At 43.2% G+C, this 16,672-nt stretch overlaps 1 protein-coding gene across 1 annotated transcript; it reads left to right on the top strand.

The window, feature by feature from the left end:
* Window positions 1-218: 218 nt before the first annotated feature.
* Window positions 219-16,508, top strand: LOC114349960 (protein SCAF8-like; the record flags this gene model as incomplete). The annotated part of the gene is made up of 12 exons (XM_028300563.1): window positions 219-363; window positions 438-728; window positions 1,788-1,929; window positions 2,960-3,054; window positions 3,407-3,507; window positions 6,001-6,082; window positions 6,161-6,223; window positions 6,296-6,414; window positions 12,632-12,742; window positions 13,304-13,425; window positions 14,896-15,104; window positions 16,308-16,508. Coding segments are annotated over exons 1-12 (1,572 nt in total), but the record flags the coding sequence as incomplete, so codon positions are not given.
* Window positions 16,509-16,672: the final 164 nt, after the last annotated feature.

Below are 16,672 nucleotides of genomic sequence, written 5' to 3'. Positions count from 1 at the left end.
TATAGTTATCTGTGGTTGCGACACTAGCGCTTAGCGCATACTTTTGGTACTAGACGTCAACTTCGTAACTGTCCCATCTGTCTCCGACTAATATATAGTTATCTGTGGTTATGGACGCTAGTTGGCGCTGTAATCGTGCACAGAGCCAATGAGGATCAGTACTGTTGTAGAAAATTCAATAAAACTAGTATACGTTAATCTTTAAGACATANTTTTGTAATTTTGGGCATGTTGACTCGCTAACGAAAATGAGTTTTCTTACGCGTTACATTAATTTTACGAGTGTAAATTAATAGAATAATTAGTCCCTAGATAACAAATAACAAAATGGATATGTCGGAAGTAAAATCGTTCAACGCGGAGGTATAATATTAGTGTCAGTTTTGTGATATGTAAAATTTTATCGTGGCATCATTTTAACTATGAATTTCTTGCAGTTATCCGGGTTGTACGATAACAAGCCGCCTATATCGAAGGCGAAGATGAGTGCTATCACTAGAGGTGCTATAAAGGCCATAAAGTTCTACAAGCACGTAGTGCACAGTGTGGAAAAATTCATACAAAAGTGTAAGCCAGAATACAAAGTTCCTGGTCTTTACGTGATAGATTCGATAGTAAGGCAATCTAGACATCAATTCGGACAAGAGAAGGATGTGTTTGCTCCACGGTTTGCCAAGAATATGCAGCAGACTTTTGCTAACCTCTTCAGATGCCCTCCTGAAGATAAGGTTTGTTACATAAAATTGCCATTTTAGGTTATAAATCTTTATAATGTTAACGTTATTTATACATATAATTAAGATTTATAGCCAAATCTAAACATTTCTTATCAAATACTAGTGATATCTTTTTAGGTTGTGTATTAAAACCAATGTTTTGTTTTACTGAAGTCATGAATAAACCAAATGCAAATACCTGTGATACTACACTACCTACAGTAATACTAAAATCATAAATAATTTGGTGTCTTTCACATATCAACAAAGTTTAATTTATTATGTGTAGTAAACTGATTGTATTGATTATCTAGCTCTAAGCAAATCATTCTTATCTGCCTGTCCTCATTCCATTTTTTTCCTTGATGGTGGAAAACATATTCTCAAATCATTGGAATAAGAGTAGGCTGGCTGTTGATTTTTCGTCGGGCAGGCACACTGTTGATTTTTCGTCGGGCTGTTGATCAGTACTGGCATGTATGGGAGTGCGCACACTATGCCGATTCGATTTGGCCGATTCTTCATACAATTTGAAATCGGGCACAACTATCGGCCAACTAAAAATCAACGGTGTGCGCCTACTCGAACACCTGTTGAGTTCCAACTGTGAGTGACCTCTACTGTGTAGTATTCCTCCAATCACACTATTAGATTATAATATGTTATTAATTATTGTAGGGCAGCGAAGTTGTTGTAGGTGTTGATTGAAAGGCCGTGGTTTCACTAATTAAGTTTATTGCCAGGTCTGCACAGTTTAATACACACAATCACAAGTGTAATGGCCGGAGTACGAAACGCTACTGGGCGCGAAAGGCGCTCAAATACATACGTCACAAGATCGAACGAATGAAGGAATGAATGAGTTTTAGTGTTGGAACCCAACAATTATTGAAAAAACAAAAACCCTACTGCGTAAAAATTACATTTCATCAGAGGCATCAATGACTAATTCTTTTATTAGTGATATCTATTTGAGACATAAATACAGCGATAAACATAACCCTCCTTCTGGCGCAGTCGGGTAAAAAGATATTACTGGACATTTTAAGACTTATTTTATTTTCATTTCAGCGAAATATAATCCGAGTTCTGAATCTGTGGCAAAAGAACAACGTGTTCAGTCCGCAAGTCATCCAGCCGCTGCTGGACATGGCCGACCCCAACCACCCGCTCCACCAGGAGATACAGCAGCAGCAAAACAACACCGCGAATGGTAACGGAAATTGATACACTACATCAGAGATGGCGAACCAATGGCATGCGTGCCATCGATGGCACGCGCCACAATACTTAGAGCGTGCTCGCCAATCACAAAATTCACTTTAAAATAAAATAGTAAATAATGTGTTTTTAATGAAGGCTACTGTATTTGCCCTTAACAGAGTAAGTAAGTTAGAGTAAGGTCCTGTCACTCGCCAGTGGCGCCACCTGTACTATACACCTTATTGATAGCTTTAGGTGTTATTTGATAGTATGTCTATGACTATATCAAAATTTTTTTTTCAGAATAGTGACACGTTTATACATAAAAATTACCACCACCACTTAGACAACAATTTTCAAGGACAACTTGCGCTTTATTTTCCAATAAGATAATATTCTAAAGATTTTGCCAAATAGAAAGCGAACCTAGCCCAGAGCATTAACCGACGCGCTAAAGTGCTGAATTTTCGTGGTAGAATGTAGTTTCATGTCAAATACCCGACGCTAGGACACCGCGACAGAGTGTTGCATGTTTGACATGAATAGTTTCAAATAGTATTGACATTTGTTTAGTTCTTTTCAATTTGTATGAGGAATCTGTCCATACTAAAACAAAAGATTAACAACCTGACCTTACCAACGTCGGTAGCCTGTCGGGTGTCTAAGCCTTTATAGGGCTCTGTTCAATAATTTGAATATTATTAACTTTTTCATAAGGTCAAAAACCAATTATTATTTTCAACATGCCTACAGAAGATTAACATCGAAAATATTTGTATATTCTAACAGAGTAAATACAAATGAGTAGGTCATCTTCATAGAAACGCACGGGCGCGGTTTGTATGTGAGCGAGCCAACACTGACAAAATTCGGCGCAACCACGACTGGCTCGCCGCTAATCCCCGCTAAATTTTGTCAGTGTGTGCGTGCGCGCCGCATACGTATATTGGCGCGCTCACATACAAACCGCGCTCGGTGCGTTTCTATAAAGATAACCTACTCATTTGTATTTACTCTGATTCTAACGTATTTGTTTCCAGGGAGCAGCCTGAACGCGACGCACAACACGACGGACGGCAAGTCGCCGGCGCCGGCGCAGCACTCGCCGCACGCGTCGACGCCTATGGGCGATCAGGTATGTTGGTTTTAAATGATCCACACTAACATATTATAGGGTGAAATTTTGTAAAGCCACCTGAAGGGAAAGTACTCTTAAGATGAGTTGCACCACCTAATTTTAACGGTAACTATAACGATAACCGGTGCTTTTTGTATGGAGTTTGACAGATTTTTGACGTTTGTTAAAGTTAAACTAAGATGGTGCAACCCAGCCTTAATGTAAAAAAAAAGTACCTTTATTTTTTAAAAGAAAGAATTGCATTCAATGATTTTCTTAAAAGTTTAAGTTAAAGTTGAGCAAGCAACAAGTGATCTGAAGAAGCAAGAACTGAGAAAAGGAAGCGAATATTAATATTCCTTACTTCCAGCTGCTAAACGACTTCGACTACGAGAGCGACGACGAGCCGCCGGCGGCCGAGCCCGCGCCGCAGCCGCCACCGCCGCAGAACCCCGCCGACGCGCTTGGCAGGTAAATACCACCTTAGTTAGTAAGTTAGTTTTGCAGGGCAATCGAATACCGCACTTAGCCTCATGATAGGGCCATTGTGCGCGATTTGTGGTTTATCTTCCTACTCCAACCACCCCAGATATACCACCTTATGCTCATAGCAGTAAGGTCCTTGTATTGCCACTGCCAGCCGCCAGGATAAGGGTTAGACGTGTAGTACTTGATACGTTGTAATAAGGTTCAAAGTAATGTGGTTTCTATATTGCGGCTGCCCATATAAGAATGGTAATGGCGCAGTTACACTATGCGCGGAATTGATCTAACAGAAGCGCATGCGCATTGAAGTATGGGCGAAACGACTGAACTGATTGTTTAGACTATCTGATTCGATCAATTTCACGCAGTGTAGCTGCGCCATAAAAAGTAATTTACGCCCGTATTCACAANGGGGTGGTTGGAGTAGGAAGATAAACCACAAATCGCGCATAATGGCCCTATCATGAGGCTAAGTGCGGTATTCGATTGCCCTGCAAAACTAACTAACTAACTAAGATAACCTACTCATTTGTATTTACTCTGATTCTAACGTATTTGCCTTTCCAGGGAGCAGCCTGAACGCGACGCACAACACGACGGACGGCAAGTCGCCGGCGCCGGCGCAGCACTCGCCGCACGCGTCCACGCCTATGGGCGATCAGGTGAGACTTGGTTATAAACAATTCACACGAATATACAGGGTGTCCCGTAAAGAGTCCTACCTACTACTGCTTTTTCTATTTATTTATATTAACCGGCAGACAGTGGTGACTGAGTTTGTTGCGGCGCTTTTTCTCAGCACTTGCCAAATGTTGGTCTCGAAGCGTTGGTAGGGTACTAAGATTATGAGACATGTAGAGCCTCATTAAGAGCAAAATATTTGACAATTTGTAAGCACTACTTATACAAATAAAGAAATTTTGACTTTGACTTAGAGCGTGCCAAGCTCACGGAGATAATAGTAATTTAAAAAAATATATGTATCCCCATTTCAGGTACGACTTTTTTAATTTTTTCCCTCAATTTTGAGCCTTTGTCTTGTTGCTGTGTGTATAAATGAGCAGATACTTTTCTAATTTTTCTTATTTGACTTGAAAAATATTTGCTATAATAGTGTGATAGTCGCGAGAGGCACCAGGATGCTGATAGCGCAGGATCAGTCGTGGTTGAAACAAAAGAACAAACAATAATTTCATTTATCACTCATAAATAAATGCTGAATGAATATTGTAACAGAACAAGCCCAAATTCGGTTTAAGCAATAAGTACAATCACAACAAAGAAACTAAAGATTTACCACTGTTTATTTTATTTACTCTTCTTTTCGTGTCAACAACAAACCTACAGTCAGCCCAAAACTCCACCATAAGAGTGGCGTTGTCAGCAGCTTTCATTTTATTTTATTTACTCACACTTCTACCTCAAGCCATGACACAATATTTCGAAAATAGCGCGATTTATGTAACAACTAGGTTTCCGCCCGCGGCTTCGCCCGCGTGGAATTTTGTCTGTCACAGAAAAACTTTATCGCGCGCGTCCCTGTTTCAAAAACCGGGATAAAAACTATCCTATGTTCTTTCCCGGGACTCAAACTATCTCTATGCCAAATTTCATCAAAATCGGTTGCGAGGTTTAAGCGGGAAAGCGTAACAGACAGACAGACAGACAGACAGACAGAGTTACTTTCGCATTTATAATATTAGTTGGGATTTAATACAACATTCCCTATTTCCAGCTGCTAAACGACTTCGACTACGAGAGCGACGACGAGCCGCCGGCCGCCGAGCCCGCGCCGCAGCCGCCGCCGCCGCAGAACCCCGCCGACGCGCTTGGCAGGTAAATACCACCTTATACTCATAGCAGTAAGGTCCGAATTAATATGGCTCTTGTATTGCCACTGCCAGGATAAGGTTAGACGTGTAGTACTTGATACGTTGTAATAAGGTTCAAAGTAATGTGGTTTCTATATTGCGACTGCCCATATAAGAATGGTAATGGCGCAGTTACACTATGCGCGGAATTGATCGAACAGAAGCGCATGCGCATTGAAGTATGGGCGAAACGACTGAACTGCTTGTTTAGACTATCTGATTCGATCAATTTCACGCAGTGTAGCTGCGCCATAAAAAGTAATTTACGCTCGTATTCACAGNATTCACAAACGTTACTATGAGGTCTCACAGTGCGCGTGGACGCACAGGGTGACACACAAACCAATCACAGAGCTCTATTCAACGCTGTGCGTTCCGCACATAAGCAAGCATTGTTTGTGAATACGGGTGTTAGTTTTTTCTTGTTGTTTATTCCCCTAAAGTCAAAATAATAAGGTTCAATTGAAATTACTGTGGACCATGTATTATATTTGACTTCTATGACTTTCATGTATAGTGTACAACTGTACATGGCGATCCCTCTTGGTAAACTGTTACTTTTATTTTTGTATTAATTTGTTACTTATAAAATTATGATTTGTTTCAGTATACTAACAAATCCAGAAATAATGAGGCAGCTCCAAAGTTTGCAGGCTCAAATGCAGCTTATGACCGGCATGCAAATACCTGTAAGACCACTGCAAAAAGTATGTCAAAATTATCATTATTTACTATGCTTTATTACAACCAAATATTATTGCTTTCAGAACCTAATGCCTATGATGGATATGCAACTACAACAAAACCAAAACCAGAATCTTCCATTCTTGGTAATTATCTTCAAATCTTTGTAACTTAAGTCTACTGCTGCAGATATTAAAGTTCTGTTTTGTTTGTTTCAGAACTCTAATGACCAACAAAAGCAAGGCGAGTCCAAGGATGATATGGCCAATGAATCTGACATAGAATTCGTGGAAACTGGACCGCAAGTTATAGAAATACCAGATGCTAATGATTCTAGGTATGTAATAAAGCTAGCTCGCAAGAGCCCACAGCCCTACACAAGTATTTGATTTTAATTTCAAAATGTTACCTAAAGGCGTTTCTAAAAATAGGATTTGCCACACTGGTTGCGGTCTGCAGTCTGGTCAAAGTGACCGATGACCGCAGAATGCATCCAATGTGGCAAAACCTTCCAGGATCAGATATTTCCTCTGGAGCACTGGGTACTTATTGTTATCTCAGACTGAACTTGCAAGTCAGTGTCCCACAGTCACGCACTTAGCTGGATATTCAGAGCAGTCTATTTTGGTGCATGTTATGCTGGAATATTTTTGTGTAAAAGTCCTTTATTCCCAGTAGTCCCTTTACACATTTCCTTTGAAGGGACGATTTTGTACCACTAGTCAAGCGTTAAAGGGACAATGTAACGTTAACGTCCCAGTAGTTCCTTCGAATTTTTTAAAGGAACTAGAGGGAGAAAAAAGTTCCACTAGTCCCTTTAAAGGAACTGCCAAATGGAACTACTGGGAATAAAGGGTAAAAGTTCTTAGAGCTAAATAACTTAGCCACTTAGCCAGAAGGATATCTTAGACTTGTCATGCTCACTAAAAATGTCTCTGGGGTAGTGGCGTGTGAGGCGGGTCGTTACATTCCCTATAATATGGTCGAGTGAAGCGATGGCTGGTTCACACGTCATGTCTGTGATAAGGCGATGCCTTCGGGGACTGGTCAAGGAAAGATATACCTGATATAATATATATATGTATCAAAACGCAACAATTAACCTAGAAATTAGGGTGCAGTCCTGTTGTCCCCCCAACTTGGCCCCCCTAGGGGAGCCAACAGGATTTCGAAATCCTGTTGTCCCCCCTGGCTAGGGGAGACAACAGGACTAGATTTTTAATCAATGATTTGAGGACTGTTGTCCCCCCTGGCAAAAATTATTTAAAAGCCATAAATTTTTATAGCATAATTTATGAAAAACTGAAGTATTTGACTGAATGCCAAATTGACAAACTGAATACCTAAACGTTTGTCAAGGTAATAATTACAATTTTGATAGGTATTGGTGCCGGCCGGTATTAACTAACACTTACAAACTTGAAATTTGGCAGGTAGGTTTCCTTATAGGGTGTAGACATCCACTAAGAACGGAATTNTCGTTCGTTTCAGCCAAATGACGTCCACTGCTGGACAAAGGCCTCCCCCAAGGTTTTCCACAATGAACGGTCCTGCGCTGCCCGCATCCAGGCTCTTCCCGCGACCTTTACCAGATCGTCGGTCCACCTAGTAGGAGGCCTGCCCACGCTACGTTTTCCAGCCCGTGGTCGCCACTCGAGAACTTTCCTGCCCCAACGGCCATCGTCTCTACGAGCTATGTGCCCCGCCCACTGCCACTTGATTTTAGCAATTCTGCGAGCTATGTCGGTTACTTTGGTTCTCCTACGGATCTCCTCATTTCTGATTCGATCACGCAGGGAAACTCCGAGCATAGCCCGCTCCATCGCCCTTTGGGTGACCTTGAGCCTTCTTATGAGGCCCATAGTAAGCGACCACGTTTCGGATCCATATGTCAACACTGGCAACACACACTGCTCGAAGACTTTCGTCTTGAGACACTGCGGTATTTCGGACATGAGTATATGGCGAAGCTTCCCGGGCTAAATGGGCTATCTAACACTGAAAGAATTTTTCAAATCGTACCGATAGTTCCTGTGATTAGCGCGTTCAAGTAAACAAACAAACTCTTCAGCTTTATAATATTAAGTATAGATTTAAAATTATTCAGTTTTAGCATTCTACCTACTGATGTTGTAAGTAAATGCGGAACTTTGTGAGTATGGATGTTTGATACTCTTTCACGTAAAAACTACTAAACGGATTTTTACTTACACTTGATAAACTCTACAGTACCTAGATAATATTTTTTATACATGAGAATAGCATAATAGAGGTACTCAGCTTTTGCCTACGGCTTTGTCCGCTATATGTTTGTATTTATTTATAAAAAAAGATAAAGTTACTTTCGCATTTATAATATTATTTAGTAGGGATAATTCATAACGATTTTGTCAAAAGCAAGTAAAGCAGATTTAGAAATAAGTCAGTAATTTAGTAGAATTTCAGAAATAGTCTGAAATAGTACCGGTACCAAGAACTTATATTTTTTTCGTTATCCAAATGTTAATATTATTTGACATGCGTTTAGGTATTCAGTTTGGCAATTTGCCATTCATTCAGGTAGATACTCCAGTCCTTCTTAAATGTTATAAAATTTTATGGCTTTTAAATAATTTTTGCCAGGGGGGACAACAGTCCTCAAATCATTGATTAAAAATCTAGTCCTGTTGTCTCCCCTAGCCAGGGGGGACAACAGGATTTCGAAATCCTGTTGGCTCCCCTAGGGGGGCCAAGCAGGGGGGACAACAGGACTGCACCGAAATTAGCACGGCACTAAATAAATATATGCAAAACTGCCACGCGGTCTCGTGCTAGATGGGCGTCTTAAAGGCCACCTTCTATCAACGGGAGCGCGTAGTAAGTAACTTGCTTCTGAATGTATTGTAACTTCCTACTTTCTTATATTTTTAAACCGTTAGACAGTGGTGACTGAGTTTGTTGCGGCGCTTCTTCTCAGCACTTGCCAAATGTTTGTCTCGAAGCGCTGGTAGGGCAAAAAAAGAATGAGACATGTATAGGCTCCTTAAGAGCATTTGACGATTTGCAAGAACTAATTTAATTAGTCTAAGGGCTGATTTTTCAATTGTCGGATAACTTTTAACTGAAGAATAAGTTTGGCACGTTGACAGTTTCAATATAGAAAATATGTCAAAGTGACAAGTTTATTCTTCAGTTAAAAGTTATCTGACGATTGAAAAATCGGCCCTAAACAAATAAAGAAAATTTTGATTTTTGATAATGATATCTTTCTATTTAACATCGATGTTTTCCGCTTGTTCCCAGGAGTCCGTCGCCCAAGTCTCGTCGCCACCGTTCGCGATCACGCTCGCCCAAGCGCAGGCGTCGTTCGCGCTCGCGATCGCGCTCGCCGCGCCGACGCCGCGACAGAGACAGGTAAATAACATAGTTATACTCGTCAAGGACAAAGTTTTCAATCGCCAGCTGATACCAGTTTCATTTAGTTGAAGACTTATGTCACTTTTTTCTGGTTTAAAGTGTCAAAAAGTGATAAACTGTCTTCCTCTATGCAAAATTGAATTTATAACAGTCGGGGTTGAGGATTCCGGATGAAACTCGCTTTCATGTTCGGCCTGATTTGTTTATTTATTTACACTTTTGCACATACAACTGTACAGTGGCGGACTTAATGCCAGGTGGCATTATCTGCCAGTCAACCACAGGTCGAGTAGAGAGACTAAGGCTTTCCATCACTTTCCATCATGTGAGATGCAGTGCAGGCCAAGAGCTTTCGAGTTGTGATAAAGACAGGAATACTGGGACGTGTAAAAGTGCTTTTTAAAAGCTTGTTTGCAAAAATAAGTTTTAGGAATTTTGATGATGAACTGACACGCCACTTCTACACACTGAATGATCAATCAGATCATATTAGTTTGTGTATGCAAAAGTGCAGATTTCGTCCTTCACATTGCGAAAAAAAATTGAAGACATATTTTATCACTATTTCAATTTGTTACAGGGACAGGGATAGAGACCGCGAAAAGGACAGTAAAAGCTATAAAGAAAGGGAGGCAGAGAAAGAAAAACAAAGGGAAAGAGAGAAGAAGGGATTACCACCGATAAAGAAAGAGAACCTTAGTGGTAAGTTGTGACTTACTTGACTTATGGTCCTATGTCCCCTAGATGGGGCAGAGGGCGTCCACAACAGTCCTCCATCGCGTTCGGTCTTGAGCTATGTGTTTGATCTCGCTCCAAGTCTTGCCGATCTTCTTCGCCTCGTCTGCCACAGTGCGCCGCCAAGTTTGCTTGGGGCGACCACGTTTGTTGTTGTGTGTAGTGGTAAGTTGTAGCATCAAATAAATCCATGTGTTGTCATTAAAATCCTGTGTTTCCTGTCAATGAAGATTGGTGTAAGGCCAGTGATAATTCAATTAGTGTCCTTGACACATTACTAAAATATTTTAAGAGAAAATTTTAAATATAAATTAAAAGTTTTATTGTTATTTACAGTGTCTATTTTTAGTGTTTCCAAAAAATCTTGTCAAATTATAAAATATTGTGTCAATGCCGTAGTTACGTCGTTATTGTGCCTTGCGCGATCGAAGCGCGGTGGATTGTCTGGTGTATGTAGACCCAGCTACGATACCTCAACCGAATAGTGACGACGAAATGGTTGCAATAGGCATCAATATCGCCTGGTTGTGGACAAAGATTCATAGATTTTACTCACATTAAATATTCGTCGTATCAGCCAAATGAAGTCCACTGCTGGACAAAGGCCTCCCCCAAGGTTTTCCACAATGAACGGTCCTGCGCTGCCTGCATCCAGGTTCTTTCCGCGACCTTTACCAGATCGTCTGTCCACCTACCCACACCACGTCTTCCGGCTCGTGATCGCCACTCGAGAACTTTTCGGTCCCATCAGCCACCATTTGCAACTAAAATAGTAAGACACGGGTTTACGGATTAATAAACGTCGCGTTAAGACCCGTGTCTTACTATTTTAGTTGAAATGGAACGCGAAAGTTTAAAATCTTACATCATTTGCAAGTTTTATTATACAGTGTGAGTTACGTTAGTGTCGACTCACACTGTATGTCCCAAAATTCTCAAAACGTCACATGTGTTTTCTTCAACGCAGTGTGCAGCACAACGCTATGGGTGGGCCACCTATCAAAGTTAGCTACGCAAGAGGAACTATCAGACTTGTTCGGCGCGATCGGCGGCGTGACGTCCATCGACGTGGTGGCGCCTCGCGGCTGCGCCTTCGTGGTCATGGAGCGGCGCCGCGACGCCGCCAAGGCGCTGGCCAAGCTCAACAAGCACAAGCTGCACTCTAAGGAGATCACGGTCAGTGGTGATAAGCTACTATAGTCTGGTCCGGGAGCACGTAGAATTTTGTCCAATGACCCCAAGCTAGCCATCCTTATCGCTCGCGCGCTGTGCGACGCGCGCCCGCAGTGAGTGTGCGAGCGCGACAGCAACATAATTACGTGCGAGCGACAAGGATGGGCAGCTTGGGGTCATTGGACGGGATTCTACGTGCTCACGGACCAGGCTTTAGATGACCTAAACCAATCCCACCAAACTCATTGGGGCGCCACCATCGTTCAACTATACATGGCAAAAATCATCCAGTCCATGTCACGGGTGGGACGGTTCAGGACCCAATATACTGAACTGTCCCACCCGTGACATTGATAGCGGGGCACCACCGTCAATACCGAATCCCTGGTTCCGATTTTGTCACGTTGGAAAACACTGAAATATCATTTGCGCTGCCATCAATGCCGGGTTGCTAGGAGTATTTCCAATCTTTGCCATCTCGTTTCCACCTTCGGCCTGACCATCACTTACCATCAGGTGAGATATATGCCAAGAGCTTTCTCGTTGTGGATAAAGTTGTGGACGGCGGAGCGGCGGCGATGAGGAGTAGTATTTTCAGCGGCGTTTCGTGCGCGTCACCGTATACTATCCATGTTGTTGTATGCATCGCCACCGTTCCGCCGTCGCGTCGGCCCGCCATCGCTCTGCCGTCGCCAGTTTCGTGCCCGCAGACTTAGGCCCAGAACACACGGTGAAACGCAATTGCAACGAAACTGCAACTAGACGTGCGCGCCGGTCAAAAAAAATCGGGCGGCGGCGCGCCACGAAAAAATCCACGGCGGCGGCGTAACGCCGGCGGCGTGGGATTTTTCAACTTTGCATATTAAGGCCNCACTTTAACGTGACTCACACTGTATTCAAAACTGCCACGCGGTCTCGTGCTAGATGGGCGTCTTAAAGGCCACCTTCTATCAACGGGAGCGCGTAGTAAGTAACTTGCTTCTGAATGTATTGTAACTTCCTACTTTCTTATATTTTAAACCGTTAGACAGTGGTGACTGAGTTTGTTGCGGCGCTTCTTCTCAGCACTTGCCAAATGTTTGTCTCGAAGCGCTGGTAGGGCAAAAAAAGAATGAGTCATGTATAGGCTCCTTAAGAGCATTTGACGATTTGCAAGAACTAATTTAATTAGTCTAAACAAATAAAGAAAATTTTGATTTTTGATAATGATATCTTTCTATTTAACATCGATGTTTTCCGCTTGTTCCCAGGAGTCCGTCGCCCAAGTCGCGTCGCCACCGTTCGCGATCGCGCTCGCCCAAGCGCAGGCGTCGTTCGCGCTCGCGATCGCGCTCGCCGCGCCGACGCCGCGACAGAGACAGGTAAATAACATAATTAGGGCTCCTGCACACGACGCCGCCACCGCGCCGTCGCCGCGCCGCTACACTGTTCATACGCACCGAGTAAAACCGCCGCCGCGCCGCCACCGCGCCATCAAAGCATAATTTCGCCTGTTCACGCGGCGCGTATAAACAGTGCAAAGGCGCGGCGACGGCGCGGCGGCGGCGCGGTAGCGGCGTCGTGTGCAGTAGCGCTTATACTCGTCAAGGACAAAGTTTTCAATCGCCAGTTTTAGTTGAAATAATATAATAGACTATTTAGAAACAATCAAAAAGTTATAATGCCTTTTTCCATGTAACCAATATTTAAATGAAGAAATAGAAACCACTTCCATGTACCTACTGAAAAAATATTCAACCAGCTAGCAAGCTGACATGGGTTGTTGTAGGTAAACATAAGAGAGATGCGAAATAGTCAGAAGAGAAGTTATTAATTTAATTGTTATCTCTTCAGAACTTCAGGAGTTAATATTTTAAATATTAAAAGACATATTTTATCATGTGTAATTAAAATAAAAAATAAAATATCTTAATTTGTTACAGGGACAGGGATAGGGACCGCGAAAAGGATAGTAAAAGCTATAAAGAAAGGGAGGCAGAGAAAGAAAAACAAAGGGAAAGAGAGAAGAAGGGATTACCACCAATAAAGAAGGAGAACCTTAGTGGTAAGTTGTAGCATCAAATACGTTTATGTGTTGCCATTAAAATCCGATATTTCCTACCAGTGAAAATGTGTTAGTCTGTGATAACTCGATCGGTGTCCTTGACGCATTATTAAAATATTTCAGATAAAAATTATGAATATAAATTAAGTTTTATTGTAATGTAATGTTAGTCCAGTAGAATTAGCTTTTAAATCGGAAATAATTCCTACAAAAGATTTTATTGTTTTAATGGCTTCATTGGTTGCCCATTAAGACTCTCCTAAGTTTTCGACTTCGACGGAGTTGTGCTTAAGTGGTGGGGGCCCCCGAAAGTTGCATTTTTTCGGTTTTCTGGTTATACCGCGTAAAGGACTTACCCTATCAAAAAGTGGTCTTCATGACGGTTGAAGGGCACTTAATCCTGCATTGAATAAGACCAAATTCATATGTTTTGGACAAACCGTTCTCGCGCTAAAGTTCGGCAAAGTAGAAAATATACGTATAATTAATGACCCTCTCCACGTCCAATGGTAGGTAACACAGAGTCGTTCAGGAGAGTGCCAGGAAGAGGTGCAGCAACCGCAGTTAAGGAACGGCTGGGACGAACAAGGATAAGCGAATCAAACTCGTGAGCCTTGTTAGGGTTACACTGGTTAAGGCGACCCTTTACAAGGCTTGGAAGCATGTGGGTAACAAGCCATTGGACGTGGAGAGGGTCATTAATTATACGTATATTTTCTAATTTGCCGAACTTTAGCGCGAGAACGGTTTGTCCAAAACATATGAATTTGGTCTTATTCAATGCAGAATTAAGTGCCCTTTAACCGTCATGAAGACCACTTTTCGATAGGGTAAGTCCTTTACGCGGTATAACCGGAAAACCGAAAAAACGCCCCTTTCGGGGGGCCCCCACCACTTAAGCACAACTCCGTCGAAGTCGAAAACTTAGGAGAGTCTTAATGGGCAACCAATGAAGCCATTAAAGCAAAAAATCTTTTGTAGGAATTATTTCCGATTTAATCAATTTTTGTGTTTAATTCTACTGGCCTATGTCTGTTTTTTGTAATTTCTAAAAACTTGTCAAATTATAAAATGTGTCAGCACCGTAATGAGGGGTGTCGTTTTAGCGCTTACCAGTTAGCGCCACTGTAGAGTAAGATCCTGTCACTTGCTAGTAGCGAAGACAGTGGCACCAACTGGTGAGCGCTAAAGTGGTAGGACGCATTTGCACTCATCAAGATGGCGCCACTGTAGAGTAAGGTCCTGTCAATCGCCAGGGGTGCCAAACTGTTATGTATAAAAACTATACCCTCATTACGTCGTTATTATGCCTTGCGCGATCGAAGCGAGAACCTATTTGATACCTCAACTGAATAGTGACAATAAATTGTGCCTTTATTGTCACTATTATTCAGTTGAGGCATCAATATCGCCTGGTCGTGGTAAAAAATTCAGACATTATTTATCACATTTAACATTTGTCCTTCGCAGTGTGTAGCACAACGCTATGGGTGGGCCACTTATCCAAGTTGGCGACCCAGGAGGAACTATCAGACTTGTTCGGCGCCATCGGCGGCGTGACGTCCATCGACGTGGTGGCGCCTCGCGGCTGCGCCTTCGTGGTCATGGAGCGGCGCCGCGACGCCGCCAAGGCGCTGGCCAAGCTCAACAAGCACAAGCTGCACTCTAAGGAGATCACGGTCAGTGGTGATAAGCTACTATAGTCTGGTCCGGGAGCACGTAGAATTTTGTCCAATGACCCCAAGCTACCCATCCTTATCGCTCGCGCGTAATTATGAAGAGTGATAATAATCATAGTAAAATTTCGTTTGTTTTAAATTATACAATGTTAGCACCCGCGGATTGGTGCGCAAAATTGATCGCGGACGAGGAACGTTCCTGATTGGCTGTTGGACTCGCGCGTTGAGACGTTGAGCGAAGAAATTGTAGCAGGGAGAAGGTATATGACCGCCAGTTCTCATGATGAGTTGCGTAGATGGCGCTATGGGTGTCCAAACAATTGCTGTCGCGACTGTGCGACGCGCGCCCGCAGTGAGTGTGCGAGCGCGACAGCAACATAATTACGTGCGAGCGACAAGGATGGGCAGCTTGGGGTCATTGGACGGGATTCTACGTGCTCACGGACCAGGCTTTAGATGACCTAAACCGAACTGTCCCACCAAACTCATTGGGGCGCCACCATCGTTCAACTATAAAGTTTCCAACATGGCAAAAATCATCCTGTCCATGTCACGGGTGGGACGGTTCAGGACCCAATATACTGAACTGTCCCACCCGTGACATTGATAGCGGGGCACCACCGTCAATACCGAATCCCTGGTTCCGATTTTGTCACGTTGGAAAACACTGAAATATCATTTGCGCTGCCATCAATGCCGGGTTGCTATTTCCGATCTTTGCCATTCCACCTTCGGCCTGATCATCACTTACCATCAGGTGAGATATAGGCCAAGAGCTTCCCCGTTGTGGATAAAGTTGTGGACGGCGGAGCGGCGGCGATGAGGAGTAGTATTTTCAGCGGCGTTTCGTGCGCGTCACCGTATACTATCCATGTTGTTGTATGCATCGCCACCGTTCCGCCGTCGCGTCGGCTCGCCATCGCTCTGCCGTCGCCAGTTTCGTGCCCGCAGACTTAGGCCCAGAACACACGGTGAAACGCAATTGCAACGAAGCTGCAACTTCTAGTTACTTTTGAGTTACATCTAAGTTTCTGCCATAGATTCCGTTGAGAGACCACACATGACGCGACTATTTCAAACCGGTTTCAAATTCGTTTCACCGTGTGTTCTGGGCCTTAGAGTCGTTATTATGACAAAGAGGTCATTAACCTCATAACGTGCCCTTTATGAAACCGGTTTACTAAAATGTTTCCTCATTTGCAGGTGGCTTGGGCGCCCGGCCGCGGTGTAAAAGGCCGCGAATGGAAGGACTACTGGGAAGCGGATCTTGGCGTGTCCTATCTACCATGGAGCGCGCTGCAGGCCCGTTGGGCGCTTAACGCGCTGTCGTTAGATGCTTTGGAAGACGGCGGCGCTGTTGATGAAGATACATTGCCTCAGTGGCTGCCACCGAGGGTGAGTGAGGTGTGTTCATTAGGTAGGATGTTGAAGGACTATTGAGAAGCAGATCTGGGCATGTCTTACCTTCCTTGGGCGTGTCTTACTTATTTGGGCGTGTCTTACCTTCCTTGGGCGTGTCTTACCTTCCTTGGGCGTGTCTTACCTGCCTTTGGCGTGTCCTATCTACC

Source organism: Ostrinia furnacalis, unplaced genomic scaffold, assembly GCF_004193835.3.
Source record: "Ostrinia furnacalis isolate ACB-3 unplaced genomic scaffold, ASM419383v2 OfSCF0072, whole genome shotgun sequence".
Taxonomy (NCBI): Eukaryota; Metazoa; Arthropoda; class Insecta; order Lepidoptera; family Crambidae; genus Ostrinia; species Ostrinia furnacalis.
Note: the sequence above shows the minus strand (reverse complement) of the source record. Positions and strands in the feature narration are given on the sequence as shown.